The sequence below is a fragment of the Hipposideros armiger genome, unplaced genomic scaffold (genome assembly GCF_001890085.2).
Source record: "Hipposideros armiger isolate ML-2016 unplaced genomic scaffold, ASM189008v1 scaffold_91, whole genome shotgun sequence".
Classification (NCBI taxonomy): Eukaryota; Metazoa; Chordata; class Mammalia; order Chiroptera; family Hipposideridae; genus Hipposideros; species Hipposideros armiger.
In genome coordinates this window covers 894,787-917,237 of record NW_017731441.1, presented here as the reverse complement: position 1 = coordinate 917,237, position 22,451 = coordinate 894,787, and the positions used below count along the sequence as shown (strand labels likewise).

Genomic DNA, 22,451 nt, shown 5'->3' with positions numbered 1-22,451 from the left:
TTTTTCAAATGTTTGCTGTAACATCAAAGAACACATCATAATCCCTTTACAATCTTGAAAACAAGAGTACATAATCACTGCACCAACAGTCCTGTCTTAGAGTATAATAAACAAGGGGTATTCCAATATTTATATGTCTCTGAGGACCCAGAGAGTAGAACAAATAGGAGGCCGACCCCCAAATCTACCCCATTGTGTACCATTTCTGGCTTTGGATTGCAAAGAATCTTTCATTCTTCAAAAGTCTAAAATCACATGCTTCATGGAAAACAGTTTTAGCTAACATCTTAGAATTTTGACAGCCACATAAGTTACAGAACCTTAGATGGGAATGATCTTAGAAGTCATTGGGGGTGGGGAGTGTGCCACCAATTAGAGTGTCATTTAGTTTTCAATGAACCTCTCTAGTTACCATGTATTTAGTACTTTCTGAGATGGGCTGTTCCATTTTATGACAGAGCCAATGGTCAGGAGGTTCTTTGTCCTGAGATCTTGTTTATGCATTCTCCAAAACCTAAGAGAAGCCACTTTCTTCCTGTGTCTTCATATTCCTGCTAGAGGGCCATCAGCCTGCTCAGATGGCAGTGGCAGTGCCACTCCCTGCCCACTTCTAGATTCACAAGCAGAGACACCCATGGAATCCCAAGGTGCCCAGAACTTAGCTGGGTTGTTAGCCGACTTGTGCACATTTGTACACATCCCACTGATGGGCTCCTGTTCTGCCCCTGGGAAGAACACAAAACAAAGCAGTGTACCGATATGGGCTGCCCATATCGGTCCTTTTTAGGCTCCTGACAATGGGGTCTGCTGGAGTGGAGTGTACAATAGCAGTGCAGGGGGCTGGGGAGCGCCCATCGGGGCAAGGGGACGAGAGTGATGCAGACCAGCCTCTATGACTTCTGAGCCTTAGCTTCTCCATGTACGCTCTGCTCTATGTTAAACCTGATTTGTGCCTAGAAACCAAACATTTTAAAGTTTAGGAAACAGGTATATCTAAGACACCCAATGACTTTTTAGCTTAGTTTGAAAGTCAAGATACAAGATGTTAGAGTTTACAAAGAAAGGCATTTCCTCCTATCTTTCTGTGCTGCGATCTCTTTTCTTTTCCATCTCAGTGTCAGGTCAGTCATTTGTTCTTGCTTTCGTGGCTTCTTATTGCATGATCATCTCTCAGCCTGTAATGTGGGTTTAAGTCCAGGAGTGATATGTACAGTTTGCTAACAAATACTAAAAAATAATGGGAAGCTTTAGAGTTAGGGACAAAGTTATATCAGTCAAAACTTTTCAGGCTAATGGGCAAAATGGAGTTCTGGATCACTTTTTAGTGATTTGTTGAAAGTGCACCAGTGGTTACCTGTGAAGTGTGCCCAATGATAGGGACACACAGTGAATTAGCCATTAGAGGAGTTGGGAGCAGGGGTTAGATAATTGAGAAAACAGATTTGAATACATCAAATTAAAATTAATTAAAATTCTTCTTTGCCCTTTTCTATTCTGTCACTATGCTGCAGAGACTTCTGCTCATGTGTTACATATAAGTACCCCTGTGTTTCCTTTTTTAGGCCAAAAAGGAGAGGGTTGCCTCGTCTGTGACTTAACAGGACTTCGTGGACCCCCCGGGCCACAGGGACCCCCAGGAGAAATAGGTAAGACCCCAAATGTGAAGGGACCAGGTTAGAATTTGCTTCAGTGGGTTGGAACCTTCACAGTGAAACCTATCTAGTCCATGAGAGACCTAAATTTTTACATTCAAAACTAAAGCATAATAATGAAAACGTTAAGCCATTCTTCCAGGATTTTCCTACTTTGTTGAAAATTATCAAGATAGCCCATAAATTCAGTGTTGCAAAATTTCCTAATGAAAGGATATGCAACATACGGTTCACTCAGCTCCACAAATTTTGTTATCTCAAAAGAAGTTAACTGAATATTTTTACTTGAAGTGGTCCCTGGGGGTGAGGTGGGGGAACTTGCAGACATCCTGCTTCAGTGTTACTTGTATACATTTGGGGTCCCTTTTTCCCTTTGTGAGCCCATCTTGAGCGTTTTCATTATTGCTTTGTTGAGATTCTTCAAAATCATCCGCTTCATATAAATACCTTTGCACTTTTGAATCTTGAAAAAATTAAAAAGCTTTTGAGTTCTTAGAAAGTGTCTCATCAATGATGTACTGTAATTTTTCCTCTGTCTCTTATTGAAAGGTTTCCCGGGACAGCCAGGGGCCAAGGGTGACAGAGGTTCCCCTGGCAGGGATGGTATTGAAGGAGTGCCTGTAAGTAAGCCTGTCTGAGTTCATATCCATATTAGAAGTTGCCATCAAGCAAGCAAAAAAGTGGATATTTTCCATTTGCAAATATAGCTTTTGCCTTATTTAGGAGCTGGTAAAGTATCTCTTTGTCCAGCAGTCTAGAATTACTCTCTGTGCTCCTCCTCACTCCTCTACCTGAGCATGAACAGGACTGTTGGATCCAGAACTCACCTCAGCTGCCTTTCTTCTCACCTGGTCAGAATTTCAGGTGTAACCGCATGCTGTGTCACTTTCCCACAGGGTCTCTGGGAATTCTTGAAACAAATGGTGCCACCAAGAGTCACCTCTTAGCAGCTACACTGTTGAGTTGAATTGTCCTTCTGCACAATCATTGCTTATCATATCAGATAATTTTAAAACTTGTTATGTTAATGAATAGGTTTAGCACCAATGGCTTCTGTGGAGAGATGGAGGAAAATTGACCTGTTTCCTTTTAGGAATTTGAAATATTTAAAAATTATTCTTACAGATATATATTTTGAAAATTCCTATCACCGACATGTATTTGTCAAGATGCTTTTTCACATCTGTAAATGAAATATCTCAATCAGGTGGACATGAAAACTTTCACTTAATCAAAACACCAGCCTTCTTAGCTTTTCTACTTTGTTTTAAAAGAAGCCATTGAATAGAATAGTAATACTCTTAAATATTGAAGGACATTATTTTATTGCGTATAATCACCTATTTCTAAAGCTTTTAAACTTTAGGGTATTGTTCTCATATTTTCTTGGTTCTTCTAAGTTCTGTGAGCATTAACCACATTTGAAAATTCCTTTCATTTCCTTTCTCTTCTTTCTTTTTCTTTTCTTTTTTTCTTTTGTCATAAATTGAACATAAAATCTTTAGCATTATGCTTTTTTGTTGTAGCTCTTTAACATTTGTAATTTAAAAAAATATTACTGGAAGCTTCTATAACGGCGGGTCAGGGCAAAAGTGAAATGGGAATGAAACAACTGGAATTCAGCAGTAGTTTTCTCCTTTTGAAGTTAGATCTTGAGATTCTGCTTTCCAGAACTTCCCTGGGGCCTGGGGAGCTAAGTAAGAAGTCACAAATGTTTAAAATATTTCTCAATACATTAGAAGTTCACATAGCTGGGAAGCCTTGACTGCGGTGGGGATCAAAGGCGGAAGAGCTTTGAAGGGGCCAGAGAAGGATGCTTTTGACCTCTGGACATAGTCTTTATCTCCTTGGCCTCTCTGGAATTCTTCCTGCCTTCACTCAGCCAGAAACCCAGTCCAGATACCCAGCCCTCCAGCCCCAAATCTAATAAAAATGGATAAAGAGGAAGGAGATGAGAGAAAAGGATTGTGAGAAGTCATGATAACAAAGAAAATAAACATACACAACAATTCTAATCCCCATGCCCTCTCCATCAGGAGCTCCTTTCTGTAGATGGAAAAAGTTTTTCTCAAAATTGTTTTATGGGAAAAGAATTTAATTGCGCAGATAGTAATTTTCCTTTTATTTGCAGCTATATCATTGCTCCATGGTTTAACTAGTTCAAAAACGTGGTTCTCTTATTTCAAATTTGGTTAGAGGCTAAAAGAGGCACCCAGGAACCAGCGGGACATACTAGAAAGTAGAGTGAAATGAAAAAGTCATGAAGTGCTCTGATTCTTCGTTTAATTGGATAGCACTTCTATAACATGTCCTTCTGAAAGCCGAGTGTTTGATTTGGGGAAAGAAGGACAGATCACAAGAGGCTGGCTCCTGACTGAGATGCTGAAGCCCACGCTGCCTCCAGCTGGTCCCCTGGTCTTTGGGAGTGAGTAATTGAAACGGACCCCTCCCTGCTCTTCCCACCGTGGCACCACTTTTTAGAAGCAGACCTTATAGTTTTCAGATCTTCTCCAATTTATCTAGCCCATGCTAAATTTTCAAGGCAGTATTTGATTCCTTAGCATTTCTCTTAAGGGATATGGATCAAAAGACCTTTGAATCGCTTAGGATTAAGAATTTCTGTGGCACAGTAACCCCATGAAATGTCTTAGGGTTATAAATGGCCCTTTTCAAGAAAGTCTAAATGTCCCCCTTGAATGATAGCTGACAAGGCCATCATTATTAAAATTTAAAAAAGTATATTTTCTCATCCTGTGCACATAGTATTGGAATATTTTGTATTTCCAGGCTGTGAATAATTGCCATAAAATAACGTAATGATGCTTCCAGGTTGAGAAAAATATATATTGATTATAATTTCTTACACTGGTATTTATTTTTTATTGGTGTATATTGCCTGTTTAACATATACTTACACCGCACCTCCCTAGTTGCTGACATGCAGGACACAAAGATAGAAAGCCTTATCCTGCCCTCCAAGCCCTGAAAGAATAGTATAAAGACAGACATGCAAGCAAAAATTCCCAATAAAAAAGGCAATTTTTATAGTAAGGGCTATGTAACACATCATGGAAATATGGGAGAAAGCAGCCTGTACTTATCAGGAAAGGCTTCACCAGAGGAACCTAATTTTAGCTGAGATTTAAGGATGCATAGCAGCTCAAGAGAAAAAGCTACAAAATACCACAATACCTTTCAACTAAATAATGAATTTTCCTTGATCCTCTGCTAAACTCTCTGGGAGGTGGCTGTTAGAGATAACGTGTGCCATGCTTGGGACAAGAACACATAGACTGGGTATCTTCTACCTTTCTCGAGTAGATCTGAGTGAAGTGTCCTGTGTTACAAGGGGCATGTCCAGCTCAGGGCCAGCTCCGACCAGCTATATCTGTCCAGGAGGACTCTCTGCCATGATAGAAATGTTCCACACCTGTGCTGTCCAGTTTGGTAGCCACTGGCCGGTGGTGCCTATTGAGTCCTTGAAGTGTGGCTAAGAAGCTGAAGTTTTAATGTCATTTAATTAAATATTTTAAATAGTACTGGGCAGTACATACTTGTTGCCGACTCTCTAGGCTTCTGGAAGTGCACTCGATGGTTGTGCATCTAAGAATGTGTAACTGCACCATGTTTGGTATAGAAAGAACAGTCGCTCTAATTCCTCAGCTGGCATTGTTTCAGCTCTTAGGAAGCAATATGGGCAGGAAAGCGAGTTGGCCCCTTTTAGGTTGGTCCCAAATTGGCCATTTGGTGTTTGACTTTGTGCAGGCTGCTAAACCTCCGTGAGCCTCATCGCCACATTTGTGTAATAGGCAGCTTTTACAAGTTAACACGTAACTCTTCAGCACTCGTGGTGTGGGCATAAAGCGCAAGTTTGCAACCAGATATAAGCACTTTCCGACTGTGTTTTCTTGGATACATCACTGAGCATCTTTGAGCATTAATTCTCTCATCTGCTGAGGAGTGCTTTCAATATTTTCCCTGTAGAGTTGGGGTAAGAATCAGAGATGATAATAATTGGGACACATAATAGGCACACAATATATGGTAGCCATTTTTAAAATCTAAAGATTGTATGCATTTGGGTATTTCTGTTGTCTTTTAACTCCTTCCTTTGAGAAGTATATATTACACATACACACAGAGGTGAGTGTGTGTGTGTGATTCACATATATCCAAGAACCATTTGAGAGGGAGTTTATGAAAAGAATTCAAATTAAATAAATTGTGCAAAAGATTAAATTCTGCTAAATCAGCAGGGAGGCTGGAGAGATTTCTTTCTCAGGCCTAAGAGAACAAGTAATTGAGACAATTATTTGGAACCTTGGCTATTTTCCTTGTGAGCCCCAACTCTCAGAGTGGCTTCAGGAGAAACCATCTATGGGTTTGGGAATTCCTTGCAGATTTAACTTTCCAGGAATTGTAAAATGTTCTAGTGTTTGTCTCTTGGGGAAGTCAATTCTATTTATTTGACTGCTCAAAATAACAATTTTAGAGCTAGCCCAGTGCTCACTTCCCAGAGTTTCCTGTCTCTCTGGTGCCCTGGAAATCCTTACCTCTTCCGGAATTTGGGACGTGAGCATAAAAGAAAATCTGTGCAATTTTAATAATGACTAGACTCAGAGAAAACATGGCTCGTCCAAGCCCTCATTGATGCTTCAACCACCATTTGCACCTAGAAGATGTTTCTTTAGTTCCTGGGCCTGGGAAGTCACACATTTAGTGCCTTCCAACAGTTGCTAAAATGTTCTTGTGAATGTTTAACAGTTATAAGAGACAAGAGAGTTACCTAAGGACCATTCTATGAGCTGGATGCCAGTGACAAACATTATTCTTGTCCTATTCCAGTCTCTGTTTGGAATACCTAATAAGGATGTTTTTAAAGTGTTTTTAAGGGAAACACAGAAGTGAGGTCAGATCAGGGCTTTGTTACAGAGTTATTGGATTGCTCCTAGAAAATAAAGGAGGAGATCAAAACACATTGCCATTTTTCAAGGAGGTTGCTTCTTGATTTCTTTTGTTCACTATGTAATGATTCATGCTGGTTCGTTCTGTGGGTGGATGTCTTCAGTGGCATCCATTAAGTTTTGTTCTTGCAGGGCCCTCCAGGTGTACCAGGGCTGATGGGCCAGCCTGGAGCCAAGGGAGAACCTGGCGAAATTTACTACGACATTCAACTCAAAGGTGACAAAGGAGACCCAGGTTTTCCAGGACAACCTGGCATGCCAGGCAGAGCAGGGTCTCCTGGAAGAGATGGCCATCCGGGTCTGCCTGGCCCCAAAGGCTCCCCGGTATGTTTATTTCTAGATTTTGAATATGAACTTTACAAATGGATATGCAAAGAATGAAGAAATGAATAATTTGTATCATATCTATGCATTTTTCACTTGCATGGTGATTGTCCTTAATGTGCACTTGTTTCATGGTTCATGGGAAAATTTAAGTCTACAAACCTACATTGATGGTGTTGATGATAATGGATCAATGTCTTCTGAGATATTTGGGGGAACTGAAAAGACTTCCATATGTCAAAAGGGAGGTAAAATTTAAAGTTAATGGCGTTCAAGCCATCACCCTTTAAAAGAAGATTCCAGATATAATTACCTTACTCTTTGAAGTGCCTCCTTATGTACGATAAGGAAAGGAGGATGATTGCTCAGCTTTGAGAAAAGAATACTGGTTTCATTTATTAACTACGAGTTGACCTTTGTGGAAGAGTTGCCGTAAATATATAGCATAAACCAGTTAAATTCTGGTACTTATTTACTACAGATTGTGGAAAAATATGACATGGACAGGAGTGTTGTTATGTTTACTGATAACGTTTCTTTTTCCCTTTTCACTGCAGGGTTCAATAGGACTAAAAGGAGAACGTGGCCCCCCCGGAGGAGTTGGATTTCCTGGCAGTCGTGGTGATATCGGCCCTCCTGGACCTCCAGGGTTTGGCCCCATTGGTCCTGTTGGTGATAAAGGACAAGCAGGCTTTCCAGGAAACCCTGGACCCCCAGGCCAGCCAGGTGAGGCCTGAGGACCACAAAGGTGCCCAGGAACCCTGGGTTCAGCAACACGGGGACATGGGTTTGGTTTCATTTCTTCTAGGCGTGACCGGGACACGTTTTTTTTTTTTTTCTTCTCTGTACCTCCATTTGTTTATATATAAGATGGGCCAGGTAATGTGTAGGATCTGACTGAAAAGAATTTGAATTTATAGATCATTTTTCTTATAATAAGTATACAGTATATACCAGCTCAAGTCAGCCTTTTATGCGAAAGTGATACCAACATAAGCCCATTTTTTCCTCATCATCTATTTTCTGTTTCCCCAATGCGCAGTCCGTTTCAGTTTCTGGCTGTCCCAAGCAATGTACTCTCCACCTCTCCACTGATATGTCCCTGCCTGTTACTAATTCTATAGCAGCGTCAACTTCACTTTTGGTATTTAATTCCATGTTGGTTTCAGTCATTTGCTGATTGTTGTTGATGAGATTCCGTGTGCTAAGCACTGCTAAGTGGTGATCAGAGAGCAATAAGCAAGACAGATGTAGCCCTACCCTCCTGGAACTCATGTTCAGCGTTTGGCAGAGAATGTGGGCAAAGGACTGTGTGAGGGTTTCTCCCAGACATTCTCTATTACATCCTTATTACCAGGGACAAAAGTGCACAGGGCAAGCCCCAGGCCTTGCACACAGTAGGCTCTCAACAATTCATTAGTTGACTATGATTCAGGGTAGAAGAACACTCATGTCATTCCCTAGAGAATCCTGGAATGAGAAGAGTAGAGGCCAGGAATGGCTTAAGTATAGAGGAGGGAAGGAAGTATGCTTTACTAAGACATGTTTTAAAAGTTATAAAAATGAATGAGAGGACTTTGGGTGATTAAAATTGTGTGACTAGTAAATGTTGAAAAACATACTAAGTAGCTGGATAGTCAAAATATCCAACAAGAACTCTGTAAAAGCAATTACTTCTTGCTCACAGATTTGCCCATTCTGTCACCAGCCCTATATCTAGCCCATATTATCAATTCCTGCCCCCATTGGGAATTATTATTTCCTTGTTATAACATAGCATAAAGTTCATAAGTACTCTGATACAGGAAATATTAACTAGTCTTTGATGGAAGTCCAAGTTTAGCATCCTGTTGTATCTTATGATTCTCATTGTTTGTGAGAACATTGGTTGCTTAGCACCAAGTTATGGCCCTATTGATAATTGTTCTTTGTTTAGCAAGAAATGTCTGTTTTGTGACTCCTTTGGGGGCAGGGAAACACTGGATTTGATCCCCAGTATTTGAAAAAAGACCTCTGATCCCTTCCCCACAGCTCCTGGTTCCAAAATCAACACATTAAGTGTTCTTTGTGCTTATGGAATCTGAAAACTTGCAGAGTGTGAAAAGAAATCAGATTTTTTTCTTGGCTAGACTCTACCATCAGAAAAACCAACTGGGGCACTTACAGACACATCCTTGCAGGATGGGGAAGAAGGTTCCTGAAGGACGTGTTGTTGACAGTGCTGTTGATCAGTTGTCCACATTTTCTGTAGAGTTTCTTAGCCACCCAGACCCAGTCAGCTTTTGGATTAGAAACCCGACCTTGTTTGATCTGCCAGAACTCTGTTTACTCTGGTGATCATAAAAGCCTTGTTCTCAGGGCTGGAACTGATAGCAAATAAGTGCTGGGATCAGTTGGTAGGCATTTCTCACAAGCCAGCTAAAGAATGTCTTGGCTGTCACTGGGAGGCCCTACGTATCTTGAATCCTTATGAGGTATGTGGAGAGTCAGTACACACATTCTTGGAGGTGAACCCTTTGGTCCTTTCTTAACAGCTAAATCCTGACGCCCTGTGGATCTCTCAGGCACAAACACCGAGGGGGCTGGGCTGGCATCTCCTAGCTCGTGCTGCTCTGAGATAGCACACAACTGCATATCTAGCTGCACTGTTCCGTGTTCCGAATAATGCATAATTATCCACTTAGCATATTGTGAAGATAATTTACCACCAGATGAACGTAATTTAGGTCGGTTTAGAATTAGTGCTGTCTGAGAAATTGAGAGAGAACAATAAAAGTGTTTTGACAGATTAACTAAGAAATTACCCAGGGCCATCTCACCTTTTATGTTATTGTAGATTTTCAGCTTTTGTGACTCTTATTTTGGACTTTTAAGGAATTCCTGTGTCAAACAAATTTAGGTCACGTTGGACATAAATTTTGGGGCAAGGAGGAACCTCTGTGAAAAACTCTAGAAAAAGCAGAGGGAAGAAATGGAGGTGTGCAGATGGAGGCTTCAGCCTGGGTACACAGAGTACTCTCGGGGGACGTGCTGCCATGCTCACACTGTGTCTTTGCTCTTCTTTTCCCAGGTCTCAGAGGTGAAGCAGGAAGAGTCATGCCTTTACCTGGTCCCCCTGGAACACAAGGACTTCCAGGGTCCCCAGGTTTTGAAGGGCCCCAAGGTACTTTTAGAGTTCTACTTCACCTGGAGATTCAATTGTAACAGTCTTTCATTTTTTTCACACTGACCACTGGTCTTGCTCACAACAGGTGACCGAGGCTTTCCTGGAACCCCAGGAAGGCCAGGCCTCCCAGGAGAGAAGGGCGCTGTTGGCCAGCCTGGCATTGGATTTCCAGGGCCTCCAGGCCCCAAAGGTAAACCTGTAGGATGAGTCCAGCTGTGAGCGGGACCATTGCTCTGGCCATGGCCCACGTGGGCCCCACTGGTGGCATTCAGCCCCTGGCTGGTCAGCGCCAAGGGCTGTGGTCTCTCCGTTCATCTTTACTTGAATTGTATGAGGAAAAGAGGCAATAGACATGACTACACGATGTAAGTTAGTGAGTGTGCAGTTAAGGGGAGGCTGGCCAATGAGCTGTGCAGTATGGGGGATGGTGATTTCTGTCACCAAGGCCATGGGGGAAACGGTGCCTGTCAGCGGAGCGCTTTGGTTGGGAAGGAGTCGGAACGTTAGGGACCGGAAGCATCCAGGAACCTGGCAGGTGCCGATTTGTCTATATCCACCTTCAAGGAAGGCCTCTCTTATCAGTGGAGGAGATAGACAGCCTGCTGGGTGTGCAAGTCAGGGGAAAGGCCAAGAGGAGGGTGTGGGGCACACGAGGAGGGAGCTTCACCCTGGGCCGCAGACCCCTCCGCTGTGGGGCCAGCATCCCCACAGAGTGCTGACATTTGACATCCAGTACTTTTTTCTGAAAATTGTAAGGCAATAAAGAGGACCATTTCACCCTTTTTGTTGCTTTCTTAGTTTACCAGTTCTTCATGTAGATCTCAATGTAGAGACGTGCCGTTGGTATAGCGGACTGAGCAGGTGCTGTGAGCCATAACGGCCGGCATCCTGACCCCAGTTTTCCTGGCCATTTGGCCAAAACTTAGTTTAAAGGCTTCTCCAGGCTCTCGGCTTCTTGTCTAGAGGCACTGCATCACACCCACTCTCATGGATACAGGCCTTCATGCCTAGAGGACAGGAGACAGCAGCCCGTTTCCTCCAGAAGCCACATAATACCCTCCCATGCACGTGGCCACTTCTGTCAGTCTTAAAGGGCAGAAGGTCCTTGGTGACCTTCCAAGTTCACAAGGGACAGTGCTTAGGCCTTCTGCAAGTTCATGAACCCCACTGTATTCCATACGAGAGCCATACCATTGCCATCATGACAGGTAGAATTTAGCTGATGAAGGTCTGCTTACTTAGAGGCCCTTTGCCCACATCACACAAAGCTGCCTGGAGATGCGATGCTGCTGGGCAGTGAGGGCCGCTCCCTGTCAGGGCCCCTTGGCACAACAGCCCTACCGCACATGCGATTTAGGTTTGTGCTTCTGCAAACTTACAAATGACCGCATATCATGGACCTCCGCATCCCACAGGAAGAGTGAAAACCAACGGCTCTTAGACTTTGCTGCACATTAGAGCCAAGTGGGCCGCTGTCAGAAAGCTCATCAAAACCACTTGGTTGGGACTCAATCTCCAAATATCCCCAAGTACCTCCAGTGTGGTGAGGGCTCGTTTGAGAACCAATGGTTTGAAGCAGTGCTTCTCAAAACTTTAACGCATCCACGAATCATGCGAGATCTTGTTAAAGTGTGGGTCTGCTTCAGTAGATCCAGGCTGGATTTCTAACAAGGTGATAGCCATGTTCCTGACCCATGGCCACACGTGGAGTATTAAGAGCCTAAACTGTCATTCTTAGTCTGCAAATGCCAAAGTGTTTGTTTGGGTGGAATAGGACAGGGAAGAAAATTTCAAAGTGAGTAGAAGAAAAGGAAGGGAGAAGGATACGTGTGAGAGAGAAAGAAGAGGGGGCTGCAGGCACTGAGAGTGGTCCATGGTGCCCGAGCTGCCCCAGGTGGCATTGGTGGCACCCCCATGACGATGGTCTCATCTTCCTCTTACAACCACCTCGATAGGGCCTTCTTGCTATTGGCCATCAAACCAGTTCAGATACATTTGGGCACATGTAAAAGAAGAAGAAAGTGGGGAACGGCAGTATTTCATTAATGTTTTGTTTGTTTCTTTAAAACAGGTGTTGATGGCTTACCTGGAGATGCGGGACTTCCGGGGAATCCAGGTCGCCCAGGACTTACTGGCTTACCTGGCAACCCAGGTGTGCCTGGCCAAAAGGTGGGTACCAAGTGTTCCCTAGATTGCTGTTTCTTCCATCCTGGTGATTAATTGGACACATAAAGTTTGTGTTACTCTCACAGGATATGTGGGATCAGCATGTTTTGTTTTTTAATGAACTAGCATAGAATAGCAAATACCAAAGTACACAGCACATGGCAATAAATGTTTTGGGGAGAATCATTTGTTTCCGCTTTATGAGTATGTTCTTGCTTGTGTATACTGGATCACAGTGTATAAAGTCTGTCTTACTGCAAGTGGCAGAAGAAAGCTGTTGAAAGCTACTGTCCTGCAAGACATACCAGTGCCCTAGGGAGGGTCTAGCACGGGGTTTCTAAGCCTCCACATTATTGACTTGCTGTCCCTGTGATTCTTTGTGATGGGGGCTACCCCAAACATTGTGGGGTTTTAACAGCCTCTTCTATGACCTCTACCCACAGATGCCAAAGGAGCACCCAACCCTCACCCCCCACCCCCAACTGTGACAACCAAAAATATCTCTGGACATTACCAAATGTCTCCTGGGGGTCAAAATGGCCTTGGCTGGGGACCCCTGGGTTAGTGTGACTTCAGGACTCTCCTTGCCCTCAAATATCTCTCTGCCCAATTGCTGACACTTGAAATTCTGCTCAGCAAGCGTAGGTGACTGTTGGTTAGATCCTTTCCTGTTCTGATTATAAGGAAGGGAAGTGCAATTGTTGGAAGGCGCAGGTCCTAAATGGGAGAAACGCTCAAGGGCAATCCCTTGCCAGCCATAGAAGTACACTGGTCTGTTCCCTTTCTTTTGGGTAGGGCAGGTAAGGCTGTGGGGATCGGGCAGGTGCACCCGGAGGCAGCTGTGCCTCAGTGAGCCCGGGGAAGCGCCCTCCTGAGAAACACCTAACCTCATGGTGTCCCTGCTCCATGTGGATGAGATGGAGGAGAAGCCTCTGGAAGCCTGTCTGTATATAACATTCCACTAGCTTTCCTTTCTAACCTGCACTTGATTTGAAAAATTATAATAGTTAGCAGTGGTGACATGTGAATCACCTTAAACACGTAAGGGTCATGAGTTAGTAAATACTGAATGGAATTGAAATTAAGGATTTCGTTTATGGTTTAAAATACTGTGCTTTTTCAAAAACCCCTTAAATTGTATTCCTTCTATTTTGTAAATTTCCTGCTGGGATGTATAGAGAAGTCACCAATGTCTGCTCCTTTCCAAATAATCCTCATCTGGACGTTGTCACTTGCAGTGGACACCAGAGGGGCACTGTGATGTAATGTCTGCCTCCCGCTTCACATGGCCTATGTCGGCGCCTCAGTTGGGGCTGTTTTGGAAGCACCCCTGGACACTCAAAATGCTCCCTTTATTTTAATCATCTGTAGTTGTCAAAGCCTTTTGATTAATGAAATAACAATTTTAAGTGTTCAATTTGATGTTAAAACCTTCCTTTAAACAAAAAAATACATAGCTGGTATCCTGTTCCAGTCCTGGCATTTTTCTCACCTCTTCAGAAGATATCATTTACCTGGTCACAAATCACATTTGGGGTTTCATCTGTTATTTGGAGTCAGCTCTTCACAGACACCAGGCAGCAGAGTTGAGGGGCCAGGAGACTCGGGTGGGGATCCTGCCTCCATAACATTGGACAAGTCATCCAGCTGTGGGGAGCCTTGGTTCTCCTCCTTTGTAAAATGAAAATAATAAAAATTATCTACTTTTTTTGGCTTGATGAGACTGAAATGAAATAGTAGGTGTGAGGAAGCTTTGCAAACTGAAGAAAAAGAAGGTTGGACAGATGTTATTAAATATTAACAGTCTGCACTTGTGCTCTTGGCTTGATATAATCATGGGCTTTGCTGGTTAACTTGTTTCTCTATGCTTTGGGAATTTCCAGGGAGAGCCTGGAATTGGTCTGCCAGGACTCAAAGGATTACCAGGTCTTCCCGGCATTCCTGGTACACCCGGGGAGAAGGGAAACATTGGGGGACCAGGCATTCCCGGAGAGCATGGAGCTGTCGGGCCCCCCGGCCTTCAGGGAATCAGAGGTAACTTCTTACAGATAAATCTAGACTGTGGCAAAGACTGGGCCTGTTGATTTTTGTGTCCCCAGAGCATCTCTTAGGTTTTTAGTAAGTATTTTGTGAATGAATGATGAAAATCCTAGAAGACTAGAGCAATGGTTTTCTATTGTTGTGGGTTATTATGTAAATGAGCAGCATAAGCTGTGAAACATGCTGTGGTCGCCATACAGTTTATTCACAATTTCTTCCCCATCCAGGTGACCCAGGGCCTCCTGGATTACAAGGTCTCAAAGGAGCTCCAGGCGTTCCTGGAATTGGCCCCCCTGGAGTGATGGGTCCCCCTGGAAGACAAGGGCCACCAGGGTCATCAGGTGATGTGACATTCATAATGGGATAGGAGCTGATGCTGGAGTCTCCATGAAGGGGAGATTAGCTCTCTGTTTTGTGGAAATAAGTTTGGTTGTTTGTTTAAATGTAGTCGCAGGTATCTTTTCCTGCCATTGAGCTAGGTTTACATTCCGAAGAGACCTCCCCTTTGTTGTACAGTCAATAACTTTTTTCAAATTCAAACTGATTGCTGTCTCTATGTTATCTTTCCATAAGAGCGTTAATAAATTATGGATAACTTAAACTGAGTCCATGTCTAGAAGCTTCCTTTGCCTTTAATAATAATTTAAGAGCTAAGACAGTGATGATGGAATANTGATTGCTGTCTCTATGTTATCTTTCCATAAGAGCGTTAATAAATTATGGATAACTTAAACTGAGTCCATGTCTAGAAGCTTCCTTTGCCTTTAATAATAATTTAAGAGCTAAGACAGTGATGATGGAATAGGGCAATACAATCAGTGAAGAGTAGCTGAAGGGAAGCTAGTCTTCAGTCTAAATACTGCAGGGAGGCCGGTGGCCCTTCGAGTGGCAATTATTGACTCCTGATGGTGGAAAGGAGGGCCTTTGTCTTGGGACATTATTTAGCCATTGACTGCCTCGATGGCCCCAAACACCACTATCTGAGAAGGTGGAAGCCATTCTGACCCCCAACATGGGCACATTCACATACTTTGTGCAGAAAGTAGCAATTAACCCAGTAAAGTGCACTGTAGAGCATTCTGCAAATCCTGCTAATGGTTATTTGCTCTTTATCTGCCTTCAGGCCCTCCTGGAGTGAAAGGAGAGAAGGGCTTTCCTGGATTCCCAGGCTTGGACATGCCGGGCCCAAAAGGAGATAAAGGGACTCAAGGGCTCCCTGGCCTCACGGGACAGTCGGGGCTTCCTGGTCTTCCTGGACAGCAGGGGACCCCTGGACTTCCTGGGTTTCCAGGTAAATTATTTGTGAACTCCTGCCCCAAATCCATGCTGAGGAGACATCTTATCTTGTCTTGTTTATGACCCTTAGCGTCTGCCATCAGTGTTTACAGTCCTTCCATCTGGCCACAGGTCCCAAGGGAGAGATGGGCGTCATGGGGACCCCGGGGCAGCCTGGCTCTCCAGGACCAGCGGGTGTGCCAGGATTGCCTGGTGCAAAAGGTAGGGAGCTGGTAATTCCAGAAAAGCCTGTCTTATGTCTATGTCTTGATGCTTCTTGGAAGATTCTCCAGTGGTTGTAGATCACATTTCATTTCAACAGGCAGGGGAAAGAAGATGACCAAGCAAGGATCTATCTAGAAGACCTCCTCTTCTAGTAGGAATTCATGGTGCACAGTGTGTGTGCGCAATTAAAGGCTGTGCTCTGCCAACAAATCAGAGAGAAGACAGGTTTCAGGTTTTCCTTATTGGCACAGTTGAGATCCTAGAGATTCTGGGTTTTTGGTTTGTCTGGTTATTGTTTTGAGAAATGGTGAATCTTGATTTATTCTAGGCCATAGGAACAGAGTCATTAGAATCAAATTAGCAAACTGGGCAAATTTATAAGTCTTATTTTTTATTTCTTATCTTGTCATTTGAAATTGGTCCAAAATAACTTTTTTAAAAGATATTAACTTTGAATATGAGACATAAAATGGTCATTTGTTCAGTAGAACAGCAAAATTCCTATTCTATTATTTTGTATAGAATAGAGGGGCACTATGAACAGGAGTAATAAAGGTATTTAGGAAGAAGAGAAAATATAAATTATTTAAACTAATAAGCAAAGTTACATATATTAGAATTATTGTTAGCAAATTATGAATTCTAGAAAATGGCTTTCTTGTTCATTTATCTGGGGTAAGTCAGACGCTCCCTATTTAATGCCATTTTTGGACAGGCTATTAGTTTTTTTTTTTTTTTAAGTTTATTGAGGGACAATTGTTAGCAAAGTTACATAGGTTTCAAATGTACAATTCTGTAATACATCATCTATATATCACATTGTGTGTTCACCACCCAGAGTCAGTTCTCCTTCCATCACCATATATTTGATCCCTTTTACCCTCATCTACCACCCCCCTTCCCCCCGCCTTACCTTTTGGTAACCACTAAACTATTGTCTGTGTCTATGAGTTTTGTTTCTTCATTTGTTTTTGTGGCTACTAGTTCTTTGTACCTTCTTTAGCAGCTTTTTCTAGTAGCCAGAAAGAATGCCACACTGTGTCACAGTCTCTGAGACACTTGGCCATGTCTCACTGCGTGCTTTCTCTTTCCTCTGTAGGGGACCACGGCTTTCCAGGCTCCTCGGGACCCAGGGGAGACCCTGGCTTCAAGGGTGATAAAGGAGATGTTGGTCTCCCTGGCAAGCCTGGGTCCATGGATAAGGTGGACATGGGCAGTATGAAGGGTCAGAAGGGAGACCAAGGAGAAAAAGGTAACTTGGAGGAAGGTCTTAACAATAGAGATATTAATAGAACAGTGTACTTAACCAGTTATTTAGATCTCCACACATATCAAACCAACCTGTGTTTCTGCAACAGTTTGCCTTATTTTAAGCAGACATGGGTCATCATTATTTTTTTTCTGTGTTATGTAGGACAAATTGGGCCAACTGGTGATAAAGGATCCCGAGGAGACCCTGGAACCCCAGGAGTGCCCGGAAAGGATGGTCAAGCAGGGCATCCTGGGCAGCCAGGTATGGAGTGGAGCTCAAGTTCACCAACACAGCAGGAGCGCATGCTGAGGAAACGTTACCTGACACTTTTCATAGGCATGATTAACCTGTTTGGTTTTTCTCTTTATTATTTTAGGACCTAAAGGTGATCCAGGCATAAGCGGAACCCCAGGTTCTCCAGGACTTCCTGGACCTAAAGGATCAGTTGGCGGAATGGGCCTGCCAGGTACATTGGACTTAGAAAAGGCATCTTCTTTCTAGCACATGCACGTGCTGGTGCTGGTGGGACGGGTCTGCAGAATGAGATCCACTGCACGGTGGACATAATCCAGGCAGATGTATGTGTTTTTTACACAAACTCACATCTTTAATTACTTATGGCTCCTGCCTACGAATGGATGGCATTTTGCTGACACAATGACCATTGCTAAAAAGAAAAATCACAATAACATAAAGCATCAACTTTCTATTATCTCTCAGAGATTATCTAGTTGGCTGTTATCTCACCAGATGTTTAATTTTCATTCTGTTTTGTCATCTCATGCCTCGAAAGCCCTTTGATGTTAGCTCATAAGAACCCTCTGGGCTCCTCTGCCCCAACTCTGAACTGGCCTCAGTGCTTTGCCATCAGCATTTGCTGCAGTGACAGGAACTGGGGAGGAGGCACGTGAAAGAAGGCAGAGAGCTCAGGCCTGTGGATTGGTCTGGGTGTGAGTGCTTCTCAGAGCTCACTTAGGGAAGGCAAGGCAAAACAGGAATCTAGACTGCCATTAATGCTTATTTATAAATAGATATGGCTACCCACATACGTTAGGAAATCAAGTATATGTTTATTCTTCATGGCCTGCCTCACCACCCCTCTGATACACTGGGATAATGTGAGTTGATTGTAGAATAAAGAACATAAAAGTCATTTTTTTTTATGCTGTTGCAATAGCAAATATGCTAAGCAGTTAATGTATTTCTTCTCTCTCTTTATGAAATGAGTATCTTTTAAAAAGACAGGAGAAACATTTTCTGGTGTGGCTCTAATGTGATGTGGGTGATTGGCGTCTGCCTGGATGACTGACAGATTGATCAATGAAGGTTTACTTGTTTACCTCATTCTTGGCTGGTCATCAAGGTGCTTTTTTATTCTTCATCTTAGCCCCCACTCATCACACATTTCAGTTTCAATTGTTTGTGTTTATAGGAACACCTGGGGAAAAAGGTGTGCCTGGAATCCCTGGCCCGCAGGGGGTCCCTGGCTTACCTGGCGGCAAAGGAGCAAAAGGGGAGAAAGGACAGGCAGGCCTACCTGGCATTGGAATTCCGGGACGGCCCGGGGACAAGGTAACAGCATCCTGCATGGAAACCTCCCCTCCTATCCATCTAAACAGAAATCCTTCATGAGAAAAATTTAAGAAGTATCTCGGCACATGAAATGAATCATAACATGGAACAATCCCCCTCAATTCATTTTAAGTTGCCTCTCTTCCCCACCTTGCATTCATTACCCCCTCCCAAGGAAGAATCTGGAAACTTGTTGAGAGGCTAGGGCAGCAGCTATCACTGGAGAAAAAAGAGAGAAGGGGAGTGTGAAGATGAACATGGAAAGTACAAAGACAATTGGCTTTTTTTACTTTGGGTTTCTAGTTTTTCCTGTTTTTCAGATGTGGACTTTGACTCTTTGGTTAGGAAGCTGGAAATGAACTCTGCACTAAATATTCATTGTATACCAGGATGTATACAATTATCCAGAAAGCGCCTATAGACACACGTCCAGAGACAGATACAAAATTAATGGACCCGATTTTTACTCACAGGGAGATCAAGGGTCAGCAGGCTTTCCAGGAAGTCCTGGAGAGAAGGGAGAAAAAGGAAGCGCTGGGCTCCCAGGCATGCCCGGGTCTCCAGGCCCCCAAGGGTCACCAGGAAGTGTTGGCTATCCAGGTAGGTGAACTGGAGCCTCCCCCTGAGTTTAAGGTTGAAAAACGACAAAGAAAAACTCAAAGTCATAGGCATCCTGGTGTTTTGCTTTTTCTTTAGGAAGCCCTGGGTTGCCTGGAGAAAAAGGTGACAAAGGCCTCCCGGGATTGGATGGCATTCCTGGTGTCAAAGGAGAAGCAGGTAGAGACCACATTTTAGAACACAGACAGGGACTTGTAGAGAAAAGGCCAAGGGGATAGCCAAGGAAAAGGGACATCAAAGCTTCCAGGGATTTTCCCTCACAGATGGCAAGTTGTGGGCCCAGAATGTCACTGGGTGACCTGTGGATGGCCAGAGGCCAGCTGGTTCACCCCTTCACTTTTTATTTTTTATTTATTTAAAAAATTTTATTGGGGAACAGCCATGGTCATTGGTTATACATCGCTTTCATGCTATAATGGCATAGTTGACTCTTTTTTAAGGAGGGCACAGTTCACAGTGGCTCATGTGGGAATTGAACCGGCAACCTTGGTGTTATCAGCATGATGCTCTAACCATGTTAGCTAACCGGTCACCCGACCCCTTCACTTTTTAGATGAGCACACCGAGCCTAGGGGGTCGTACAGGGCCTTTCCAAGGTCTGGCCACCAGTTAGGAACTAGAACCAGAGTATCCGGACTGTTTCATAGCTAGTTCCAATTGGTGCTAGAGAGTGTTATGAGTTTATCATGAGAGTTTGATGTACTTTCTCTCCACTCTCACCAGCTCTTGGGGATCGGGGAGCAGTGATGTTGCTAACAGTGTGGATGGATTCTTTTGAAGGGATGTCAGGAATAATCTGGGGGAAGCCAGGCGTGTTGTGGGAATGGCTCCCTGGAAGAATTTTGAGAAGGGAGCATTTTTCACACAGACCAGGGTGCTGTAAGAGGTACCATGCCTGACTGATGTGACCTTTCTCTTTGAGGTCTTCCTGGGAAGCCTGGCCCTACAGGCCCAGTTGGCCAGAAAGGGGAACCCGGCAATGATGGAATTCCAGGGTCGGCGGGAGAGAAGGGTGAACCAGGTATGTCTGTTCCCATTCCCTTTCAGAGCGAGACACTTCAGAGTAAACTTCTCCGAGACTTATAGGCCAAGCTAAGTGATCAGAGCTGGGTACAAAGTGGCACTTATGCCATACCTTCTTACAGCTATTTAGACACCAATGTGGACAAGGAGAGCAGGCTTGGATGAGAAAAGGAGAAAGGGCTCTTCATTTATTCCACAAATACTTATGAGTATCTGTCTTTGAAATGGCCCGAACTCTCAGTGGTGAGCGAAAGAGACACATACAAAAAGCCACTGCCTTCTCTGCCTGGCCCTTCCCTCTTTACAGAAATGGTCCTGGAAGTATTTACTGTCCCCTGAATCTGCTCTTATCACTTATGGAGGGATGCAATTTGGACAAAAGCTCCAGCTGCAAGTTCTAATGATGACAATCACATATGTAGTAATACTCATATGTAGCAAGACTGTCGCACGCGCACACACACACACACACACACACACACACACACACACACACACAGAGTTTGAAAGCGGTTATATGGGGCTGGGGGATGGATGGAGAAAAATATCACTAGGGAGGAGCATCCAGGGGGATGTATTGCTTTTATCAGCCTCTTTTTTAAGTACATTTTCTTCATTCTACAGCCTTTATGTTTATATTATGTACATTCATTTTCCTATAAAAAGAATTCATAAGAAAATGTCTCCATACCCCCTTCCCCCCATTTAATCTTCCCTCAAGCCCTGTACTCACATTTGTGGACTCCCTAGTGTCTGCTGCCCCAATGTCTCTGGTTCTCCCAACCTCCCTGAGAATAGCTGTTAGTTGGATGGTCATCTGAGAAAAGCCAATTTGTCAGTCTCCAGACAGTAAGTACGAAATAAGTACTCATTTGTATAGATTATCTCTGCTAAATGCCATAATGGCTCTGAGCAGAAAGGTACTTAGGAGAAAGTACTAAATTATATATATCCAGTCAAGGGTATCTTAGGACAACTGTAGGAAAATAATTTCATTACCAAGGTGCAGTTACCTAATTTCTATGTGTTCTGCAAATGGTATAAGGTATTGGTACAAAGAGTTGATACTGCTTTGTGCTGTACCTGAAGATCAACTGTTTTAGGGAAGATAAGCACTGCTTCTCACCATTATCTTATAGGTTTACCTGGAAGAGGATTCCCAGGGTTTCCAGGATCCAAAGGAGAGAAAGGTAACATTTGCCAAACATGCTCTTCCTTTTCAACTAACCGCTGAAGCACACAGTGGAAGCAGAACAGGGCGAACAGTTGCAAGGAAGCAACTGGACATGGATGATAGATACTGGGTCTGAGACAATCTAATTGACATATTCTGCTGGCCTGTGACAAGCCACCATGCAGTGAGTTGTGTTTTAGATTCATTGTCTTGTGGCACAGCAGGGGGAGCATCTCAAGGAGGGGCCCTATGATCATTTTTGGTGATGACCCTATTTCCTTCCCTTCGTATTTTTTCTTAATCACCATGACGTAATCCTAGAATTGTTGTATTTTATTGGCAAGTTCTGGGTAATATGTTTAAAACAAAACATGCAGTTTTTTTTTTCCCTAAGAGTTCTTACTTTAAAAATACTTTGAGAATAGTTTTATTACCATTGACATATAATAAACTGCCCATATTAAAGGGTACAATTTGGTAAGTCTTGATATAGGTATACACCCATGAGAGTATCACCACGTTCAAGATAGTGAACATAGCCATCACTCGAAAAGTTTCCTGTGCTGCTTTGTCATCCCCCCTCCTGCCGCTTCCTGCCTCCAATCTCCATCCCCAAACAAATATTGATCTGCTTGTTGGCACTATAGATTAACTTGCATTTTCTAGAATTTTACGTAAATGGAATCCTACTGTATTTTACTCCTTTAGTCAGACTACTTTCACACATAATAAGTTTATATTCATCTGTGTAGTTTCTTATGTCAATAGTTTATTTTTTCCCCCTTGCTGAGTAGTGTTCCATAGTGTGGCTATAACATAGCTTGTTAATTCATCCACCTGTTGGTAGAACAAGCCCTTAAAGAGGTGCTATTGCTCGTAGGCATATCTAAGCATATATTCAAATGTCTTTGCCATAGGACACTTCCTTTAAAAAGCATAAAGAATGATAGCTAGACTCTTACATCCTAAGCTTACTCTGATTCAAGTCGACTTTGGTAAA

The 22,451-nt window shown here is 43.3% G+C and overlaps 1 protein-coding gene across 1 annotated transcript in view; it reads left to right on the top strand.

Moving 5' to 3' along the window:
* COL4A1 (collagen type IV alpha 1 chain) overlaps nucleotides 1–22,451 on the top strand; it is a 156,618-nt gene that overhangs the window by 116,321 nt on the left and 17,846 nt on the right. The window contains exons 16-34 of the mRNA XM_019644753.1: nucleotides 1,563–1,646; nucleotides 2,202–2,272; nucleotides 6,749–6,940; nucleotides 7,498–7,666; nucleotides 10,011–10,103; nucleotides 10,192–10,296; nucleotides 12,178–12,275; nucleotides 14,156–14,306; nucleotides 14,540–14,653; nucleotides 15,436–15,603; nucleotides 15,720–15,809; nucleotides 16,912–17,064; nucleotides 17,227–17,325; nucleotides 17,441–17,530; nucleotides 18,497–18,636; nucleotides 19,110–19,236; nucleotides 19,333–19,413; nucleotides 20,177–20,275; nucleotides 21,417–21,467. Of these exons, the coding sequence (XP_019500298.1) occupies nucleotides 1,563–1,646; nucleotides 2,202–2,272; nucleotides 6,749–6,940; nucleotides 7,498–7,666; nucleotides 10,011–10,103; nucleotides 10,192–10,296; nucleotides 12,178–12,275; nucleotides 14,156–14,306; nucleotides 14,540–14,653; nucleotides 15,436–15,603; nucleotides 15,720–15,809; nucleotides 16,912–17,064; nucleotides 17,227–17,325; nucleotides 17,441–17,530; nucleotides 18,497–18,636; nucleotides 19,110–19,236; nucleotides 19,333–19,413; nucleotides 20,177–20,275; nucleotides 21,417–21,467 (2,175 nt within the window). The remainder of the gene's footprint in view (nucleotides 1–1,562; nucleotides 1,647–2,201; nucleotides 2,273–6,748; nucleotides 6,941–7,497; nucleotides 7,667–10,010; nucleotides 10,104–10,191; nucleotides 10,297–12,177; nucleotides 12,276–14,155; nucleotides 14,307–14,539; nucleotides 14,654–15,435; nucleotides 15,604–15,719; nucleotides 15,810–16,911; nucleotides 17,065–17,226; nucleotides 17,326–17,440; nucleotides 17,531–18,496; nucleotides 18,637–19,109; nucleotides 19,237–19,332; nucleotides 19,414–20,176; nucleotides 20,276–21,416; nucleotides 21,468–22,451) is intronic.